A 9,643-nucleotide genomic window follows, 5' to 3' on the forward strand; every position below is an offset into this window, starting at 1 on the left:
CCTCCCCCACTGCAGGCCTTGGGTGGTGGCGTGTTGCGTTAACGTCTTGGCTAAGCCGAGGGGTTCAGCGGAGTCTTATACCCCCCCCCCCCCCCGTTAGCCCCCAGCAACCCCACCCTCCCACCATCTCGCCTGCACTCCTCAGGCCCGGTTACCTCTCAGGGCCATGATTAATTCATGGTGGATTACGGACTGGGGGGTAGGGGTGGAGGGGGTCTAGCAGCATGAAGGTTAGTGAGAGATAAGGGCTACTTTCCCCAGATACAGGCCACAATCCCATGCCCACACTGCTCCAACTGGAACCTATGAATAATTTTACATTACCCTGCCAATAAACACCTGGTCATTTATTAATTTGAATAAACACTATTTGGCCTATTTCAATCCTTTCTGACTGACACAATGTGTGTAAGAATTTTGAGCTAGGAATTTCTGTGCTCTGGTTTCTGTGAGCTACTAATATCTGAGTACTAGATATATACTGTTATTCTAATTATGTGTGTGTGTGGTGGTACTAAGTGGATTAATTCCTGTCACTTTGCTGTGTACAAAAACACACAAGGAATGGTTCATCTCCTCCCACAAGAATGACTGCCCCATAGCAACAACTCAAAACTTTAGAACTAAAGGTAAAAAAACAACAACAAAAAACAATTCAGTCCTGACCGAGAACACTGTAACAACTGCTTGAAATAAATCCTCCACAACCTCAAGCAATGTAATAAATGACATATTTTAATAAATAAAAAGAATCTGTCAGGACTGTGGGGAAAAAAACGATATCAGCATTAGTTATGAATTCAGTTTCGAGAATTAAAGAGGGACTCCCTCTTGTGTTTGGCTGCAGTCACTCGGCCAGCAAGTCAGCAAGATTTCCTTGTTATTCATATCCCAGCAGTACGCCATATGACTTGTTCACAGATATACAGTTGAAATTGCAGCCAAAGTATTTCATGCTCTATTGTGCGACAATGGAGTGAAACTAACGTTACTCAAGGAGGACGAAAATATTTACATTTCAAGGCACCGCTGTATATGTTTGACTGTAAACTTTTTGGAATTTAATACATTTTGTAGTGGGTTCTGACCGATGCAAAAACCTATTGAATGTAATAATTGTGTATAATGCCAGAATTCCAGTCTTCACCAAGAATTTTATGATTTTATGTTGAGATCTGTCAATGGAACCTCACTGATTCCATTTAATCACTACTATTCTTAGATAAGGAGTATACCGAATACCATTGTCCCCTCACAATGCAAGCAAACAATACTCAACCTAAGAGGATAAATAGGTAAGATCGGGAAAGGGTTCATACCCCAAAACTAAACGCATAGGGTCAAATATTATAAAGTTGCTATTAGACCATCAATTAATACAAATATATTTTCATTCAAATTGTATATTTTCTAGTTTTATTAGAAACACATTTTTTTCCAACATGTCGTATTTATACAGTGAATGGTCTAATATGCACTGGAGGTCACATAAGCTTAGGTTTATTGGAACAATAAAAGACATACCATGAGGGTTTGATATTCAAAGAAAGTAGCAGCTGGTTGCTGCATATTTGACCATCAATTTTAATAGTTTGGATTTTCCTTTAAAGACACAAAAATAAAACCTGTCTAAGTATGTCATATTAACAATTTTATGAATGCTGTTCAGCAGACTAAAAAATTAAGAAGTAAATTACTTCTCAGCATGTTTTTTAACACTTACACTTTGTCTCAACACGTTCTGCAGATGATGGTGCAAAGCACTTTTACAGTATTGTGCTATTTTTTATTTGGCAACTGTCTACTTGTGTTTTTTTGTAAATCTTTTTAAATTTTTTGTAAACAACATCTTGTACAAACTAGCACAGTGAAACACAACCCCAGCAAACGTGTTTGTCTTCATACAATATAAATAAAATCAATACAAAAGTTTGGTTGGTTGCTTGGAACATTTTTATATGGATCAAGAGGTTCTAAAACATGGTTTGATACTTTTTAACTCCTGAATTAAATATATTACGTAAACAGTTGACTGTTCTAAGTCCCTTTCAGGCCCCCATTAAAAGATTCTTAGAAGGTAGAATTCATTATCATTTCAAGTTCTCTTCCATTCAAATAAAGGGTTTTACAATCCATATATTGTTTTAGTGACTGCCTTTTGAAGGCCAACTTTCAGATTTGGTGGAATTCTCGAACCAAGAAAAGTAACTAGTCCAGATGGAAGAAAAAAGGTATTTCCCCTGGCCTTGAGAAACATATTTAGTGTTGAAAAGGTTGTTTAAGTGTCAATATGGCAGAGCCTTGAGAGGCAAAGAGGTCTGAGGAGCTTTTGAATAAATACAAGAGACATATCGAGTGTCATAAATAGAGTCCAACGTCATTCAGCCTTCTTGGTGCCAGTGGCTCGGGTTACCGTTCGACTAACCGGCCTTTCCTTTTTCCTCTGTAAAGCTGTTGAGTCTTTGACAGTAGCTAATGATATTTCTTTTGTTGGGGATATATTACTTGTTTTGGAAATTGTGTTTTTTCCCAGTGATGTATGTTTGGAGGTTTGTCACTGTGCTAGGCCACTGACAGGAGTCAGAAGGGGTCACAGTCATGGAGGGCAGGGGCCCGAGGCCTTCGGTTCAACAGTCTCACACACACACAGTCTTTTGTGCGCCCAAAGTCCTTGTTCGGTTTTGGAAAAAGAAGCAATCAAAACATCAACACAATACCAAGGTAAATGTTTACAACTACATTGTCCACGCCGTGTTTTTTTCACCATATATCTTTCTTGCAAAACAAATCATATGGGGAAAATATATAAATGTAACAGACCAAAAAAAAGATTCAACAGGTGTCTCTAACCTTGGCCCTACCATTCCCCTATTGTACAGTATGCTCATTGGAGCTACCATACAGTGCCCTCGTTCATTTCCGAGGGTTGGTGGGACAGGTGGTTGTTATATCCGCTGCCATTGAGGGACAGTGAGGTAAAGGGCGGACTGGGGCCGAACACCTCCGAGGACATGCTGTGCAGGGGTCCTGGGATCCCGGGCTCTGGGCTGGGCGAGTCCCCTGGGTGGTGGGACATGATGTCAGAGAAACGCTGCACCTCACTGGAGGGGTGGTGCCCTGGCATAGGATGATCCATGCCGCCAAGCGGGGTGCCCGTAGGGCCTGAAGAGGGCACGAAGGGGAGGTCTACAGGGGTCTGCGCCTGCGATGAGGGAGGCCCCTGAGGAAAGAAGTCATAGTTCCCTCCTGGGCCATAGTACTCGCTTTGATAATCTGCGGATTGACAAGAAAATCAAGATCAGACGTGTGAGGAATGAGTGCGAGAAACTAATTGTCAGAGATGTTGTGGGAAATCCATTGAATATACGTCGCCTGTAGTTGTGTGACAGAGAAACCCTCGTTGTGCCACATTAGTCAGAGAACACATTACACTTAAATCAAAGCTTCAATTGGTGGGGAGAATTTGTTTTTTATATGGGTCATTTCATCAGCAATTTTATACACAGAGACCTATTTCTTATTTAGGCAGAATATTATTAGACATGGGAAGCCTACCACAAAGGACAAAAGCCCAAGCACTTTTGAAATCCTCACATCACAACAAAAAAATGTAAGACTATGAGGATTTTTTTACAGTCACAGAAACGCTACTATTTCTGAGAATACATTACTAATGGCATCGGCATTGTAACATATTTTAAGATACACATAATAATAAATAAGTTTCATCAATTAAAATGAGAATTTCAATCAACCAAACAACTTAAAACTATGGACCTGCATTAAACGCAAATGTCAGTTCCTTTGTTTGCTAAAATGTCTAAATAACATAACACCTGCACACTTGGGAAAAGTGTATTATTACAGTATCCCTCCTATAAAAATCAAGTTTCTCCAATTGAAAGATGAATTTTGTTGGAAAACATTTCAAAAGTACGCCTACATTAGAGAGGGGTTCATGAGATTAGCCAGTGAGAGTATGGTTACTTGAAGCCCACATTCACCTATTGACCTCATAATGATATGTATAAGTTACATATTAACAAAACTGCTCTGAACACAAAGACCAAAGACAGCAGGAATTTGGTAATGAGGTACTGATATAGTAAATATCTCACAGAGAAGAACAAAATATTTAAGAAGTTTCATACTATTCAGATTCATAGTAAATGTGCAATTGAGGCCAAATGTATTTATTATTATTGCACATTATACAACTGTAATTTTTATCAAATGTATATCTTAATTTCCTCCCTATTTTTTCGCTTTTGGCTTCCTTCAAAATATTATCAGTGTCAACATAATATCGCCTAGTCCCTAAAGCTATCATGTACGGTAAAAAAAAACAACAACAAAAAACAAACAAAAACACATAGGCCTATTTAATTTCTGTAAATGTGACATTACTCATGTAAAGCCGACAGGTGGTAGGATCGTTTTAAGAAAAATCTGACTAAAACCTTGCTTGGTAATGTTCTTCTACAAGCATTTTAAAACAGCACTCTTATTGTAGCTTCTAGACTATTTCAACATCTGTACGCCCATCAGATAAGCCACGATAGTCATCAAAGGCGTCCTAGGGTAGCGCGACAAATGGAAACAGCGCTTGGCAGACACATGTAAAATTCTTCCACATTTCAAACAAACGTGAAAATAGATAAACCCCTCTGAGACACGTAAGCCTTTCATCATCGTTCTTACCTCCATAGTAAGAAAAAGGGCCGTTTGGAATTAATTCCCCAGGTTCGAGCCGGTCCACTAGCGTTCTCATTCTCCTCGGGCTGCGGAAAAACGCGTGCCTTCTTGCGCCCAGAGCGCTCAATTGCTTCATACGACGCTCTTTGGACCGCCGGTTCTGAAACCATACCTAGGAAGCACAACGGGCAAGTATAGGCTATGGTTAATACAATGTGATATATAGGCCTACGTGACAAAAACGCATTTCTGTAATTAAATATTTCATTTAAAAAGCTCAAACACAGCAATGCTTGTGATCAAAATAGCAGCCTATAATCCTATAATGTAAATATTAACTGTAGGGAACACATTATTGACAACAAAAGGCAAAAATTACCCTAGTCTTACCTAATACCTGGGAATGCTTTTAAACCTAAGCTTACTAAGCATAACTTTTATAATTTCCCACACTTCATTTAAAATAGGCTACATGTTTGGCATGAAACACGTCTCTTTCGTCTGAGTAATCATGCATAAAACAAACCATTTTTTAACGAATACGTTTATTGTTTTGTTATTAAGCGAAGTCAAGGTATAGCACATAGGCATGAATTTTGTGCTTTTCCTGCCTGACGGTCAAGATTACGTGATGGTGACGTGATGGAGCAAATTTGTATTGCAGTGACACGATTATTCCTAATTATCGTCTCTTGAAGAGTCTGGAATCAAACCTCTTTTAATGATCTTTTAACCCCCCATTTACCCCAACCGAGGGGGGCAGCAGCAGGGCCTTAAAATCTCAAATTAATACTTAATAGGAGGGTTGTTACAGATATATTAACATGCTCTGCCTGGGTTATTATTTCGTAATCTATGTACCCACCCTTGAATTCTTACTGCTAATTACACCTCTTCCTTGGTGCTCTTAAATATCCAACTTCGCCTCTTTATTAATCTTGTAAACCATTTTTTTCTTTCTAGATTTGTCGTCCAATTTCGAATTAATAGGTATGAAAGCACAACCCCGCAGCACATTAATGTTAGACAGTGATTTAAGTGGATGTTATTATTCATTTATTGTGGATGTAGATTTGCCGGCCCCTATGTTCGACACGAAAAAACAACCTACTCCTGCTGACCAACAATTGAGGCGTTGGAAAATGTTTTTTGACATTATCCTTGGTTCTACAAGGCCAAGCTCAAACATGCACGCTTAAATCGTGAAAGCCTTTTCAGTTTAATATTATAAAAGCTGGACTAAAATGCCTTATATTTCGGTTTAAGGATGAATAAGTTGCCTACTTACAAGTTAAATGAATAGAACACAAATAGAATAATACGTTTACCGACAGTATGATATATAGGCATATGATAAGTTGGCTCAAATTAAACTTGATACATAGCCTATCTCGATTATTTTCTGTAATATTTTATTATGAATTAACATTATTTTTATAATAATTTGGTAATACTGCAATTGGCAGCAAGTTGAAAAATAATATTCTGAATAATCTTGTGTTTCAGTATAACAATTCTAGGCTGCTTGAGAACAAAATGTAATACCTAATGAAAAACTCCATATTAGATTAAAGGGATAAAGGGGCATTCGGAAGTCTCGTAAAACTGATTTCTGCGTTTACACTTGACTGAAAATGGTCACAGCATGGCTAAATGTGGTCGCAAAACGTGATGACACAGTGCTGCCAAGACTCCCAATCGCTCTCACCAGTCTTGAGCCAGTTGGCGTATTTACTTGTCTTGGTAGCCAAGTATCAAAAATACCCATATAAATTACCCTTTCCAAATAATCCTCGATGACAGCCAATGTTTTGCTCACTGAATCCCAATGTGACATGGGCAATTTCGAGAAAAGCCCATCTCTTTAAGGGAAGGAAAATGAGAAAGGATCGGCGTGAATCTGATGAGGCCTCTGTTTGTGGCGAACTATTGACATCGCGCCCAGCAATGATGCAAGTGCCAACAAAGACCCCATTCCGAGTACCCCTCCCCCGTTTTAGCTCAGGCGCTTAGGGAGATACTCTCCATAAAATATAAACTGCTTTCTCACACATTTTAATGAGCGCGTAACCCTGAAAACGAACAAGGTGAGTTCCCCCACCACCCGTTCTTCGAGACTCACCTAGCTGCTTCTTTCGAAGAGCTAAAATAAAAAATATTCCAGTGGCTTTAAGAAAAAAGAATTGCAAACGTGTGAATTCAGTATTATCTGCCGTAATATAATGTGGCTACCTGAATAACTCGCATGTTCAGCCCCGTTTCCTGTGCGAGCTGCTCTCTGATGTGTCTTGTGGGTTTTGGGGTCGCTGCAAACGCTGCTTTCAAAGTCTCCAGCTGCTTTGCTTTGATGGTGGTTCGAGGTCCACGTCGTTTACCACCGAGGTTCTGGTCGTCATTCTCGTTGTTACCAGTCTCTTTGTCCGATAAATTGGCTATTTCAGAATCCTTTACGTCGTCCTGTAACTGGTCTTGAGAATCCGGTGATAAACTCGGATCACTACATGCTGTTACTGTGAGAGAGAGAAAAAGGAGCGAATATTAGAAGGCGTACACAATTAAATTGAACAGTGCATAATACATTATTGTGCTATATTGCAATTGGCTTTCAACTTAAGGGTAATCATTTTCAATGAAGGGCAATTGTATCCATTAAAACATGCCTTTATTATTATTATTGTTATTATCAATGGAATAACATAGGCCTTCAAGTCCCAAATCAACGTTTAGCATATTTTAACTTAGATGACACGGATGGGCTATTTCAAGAAAATGTTTGAAATGTTATAAAACATCAAATTGCTATTTTGAGCAACGTTTTTTGTTATCGAAACCATTTAGCTATATGATATTATAAATAGGCATCTGTGAATGGGCTATTAGGCCACATCTGATATACCTCCAGTCACTGAAATGATGCATGATCATTCGACTTCAAAGCGTTGGCTGAAAGCATCACATTCATCACAATTTAGGTGAAACCCGCCATATTATGAAGCCGTTCGTCGTACCTGAGAGAAGGTTTGTGTCTTTTGCATTGCTGTTGTTTAGGTAATCTTCTTTGCAGACGAATTTGTTTTCGTCAATGATGTATAGCTCCTCTCCGGTTGAAAGCTGCTTATTGCACATCATGCACGTGAAGCAGTTGAGGTGAAACACTTTACTCCTCGCCCTCCGTACCAAGTCATTCGGAGAGATGCCTTGTGAACAACCTGCACACTTCGTACCGAACCGCCTGTTAGGAGAAAATAGGAAGTCTGTTATTAAAAAGCATTAGGATATTAAGACTTTTGTTTACTATAGGCCGCAAGGTCAAATGCAAAAAGTTACGACTGCAGACAATATTTTGGAAATAGCCTAAATATTTTGTAATAACAAATAGCATGAATGAAAGCTTATTAAAACTACTTACTTTTATTTAGGCTTATCTTAACTGTTGAATTATCCGACCGAATTGTGTGTCATAAAGAGCGAGTCTATTTTAGTATCGTTGAGAAAATTGTAAAATAGGCCAATATACATGTAGCATATTTTTGGATAGATCCTATATTTATATAAAGAAAATATAGCATGCTTTGAAAGTAATTTTCCTAATTGATTTGCTTCTCTTATTTGACAGACTCATATGAGGCACATATAGGCTACATTCACAGCAATACACAATGATTGATAATACGAGAGATTATCCAAGTTTTATTTCTTTTAAGTCATTGGCCTAATGTGTATTGAGATTCTGTACACTAATTGTTGATTGCCAGTCTGTGATTCCACTGTCTGCGGGTTTGATCTTTTACACTGGTTTATTATTTAAATCAATTTATCACGTATCCTTCACTCGAGCTGTGCAAACACATGGATCTGTCCAGACAGCTTTACCACCATGTGAGCTGCACTTCCAACACGGAATCCCAGTGAAGTTGATTCTAGCGGCTTTTCTGGCCGTCTATATCTTGTAAACAAAGTGTGATTTCCTTCGAACCCCTACCGGGAACGAGTACACACAGTTAATGCCGCTGTCCTTCGCTTAGCATTGAAATACAAATTAACAAGCCGTTAATTACTGTGCCCTAATCAAAGCTTCTGATCACTCACCACACGGACCTAATTCACACCTTTGGCACCGAACGAAATGTATTTGGTAGCCTAGTTTTGTGGAAATACTAGGCCTACACTCCATTATGTAAACACCAAGTAGGCCCAACTGCCGGTTTTTAAGCGTAGCCTTGTTGTAACCTTTAATTAATTAATTATATCCTAAGCAACTTTTTGCGCAACAAATTAAAACTATCCTCAGAAAGACTAGCAAAAGGGTTTGATGTCTAGTTTGTATACCCTAACATAATCTTCCTTTCCCAACACGGTCATAATGTAAGAGTATAGGTTACATTAATAAAAATGTACTATTGCAAAGTGCACCTTTGTTTTGGATTAGAATTAGACCTATGTTTTTCTTTCTATCTACATCTAAGACTAACATATGACGCTGCATACAGAATCAACAGTAATACGCTCAACCCTTGTACAACATGAAACAATGATAAATGTGAGGTTTTAAAGCACATCTCACCTGAAGAAGTCGTTTTTGCAGTATAGTTTCCCCTCTCGCGAAAAACATTTCTCTGTTAAATTGCATTTACACTCGCAGCACTGAACGCACTTCACGTGCCATGCTCTGTCCAAAACATTTAGGAGAAACCTGTCCAAAATAGGTCTCTCGCACCCTGCACAGTGTACCATCGTCTTTGGATGTGCACCCACAATGATACCGTGGTCTTTACAGCCCGAGCTTCAGGTCCTTTAACTCGACTAGATAAACAAATCAACACCCCAGACCGAACATCGACTGCTTTCGTTGGGTGTTTTGTTCCTTAGTCGGTCGGAGGTCCCGGGTCAATGTGTTTTAAGGAACAGTCGATCGGTCGCCTTAGGCGTTTCTCCCTGTATGCTTAAG

At 39.0% G+C, this 9,643-nt stretch overlaps 1 protein-coding gene across 1 annotated transcript; it reads right to left on the reverse strand.

The window, feature by feature from the left end:
• Window positions 1-1,450: 1,450 nt before the first annotated feature.
• lhx1a (LIM homeobox 1a) lies at window positions 1,451-9,429 on the reverse strand. The gene is made up of 5 exons (XM_084674427.1): window positions 9,260-9,429; window positions 7,704-7,927; window positions 6,928-7,205; window positions 4,702-4,867; window positions 1,451-3,273 (listed from the first exon to the last, which is right to left on the reverse strand). Exons 1-5 carry the CDS (start codon window positions 9,427-9,429, stop codon window positions 2,894-2,896), a joined length of 1,218 nt encoding a protein of 405 aa, XP_084530553.1. The 3' UTR covers window positions 1,451-2,893.
• Window positions 9,430-9,643: the final 214 nt, after the last annotated feature.

The sequence above is a fragment of the Hypomesus nipponensis genome, chromosome 15 (assembly GCF_054491055.1).
Source record: "Hypomesus nipponensis isolate SF chromosome 15, ASM5449105v1, whole genome shotgun sequence".
In the NCBI taxonomy this organism is placed as follows: Eukaryota; Metazoa; Chordata; class Actinopteri; order Osmeriformes; family Osmeridae; genus Hypomesus; species Hypomesus nipponensis.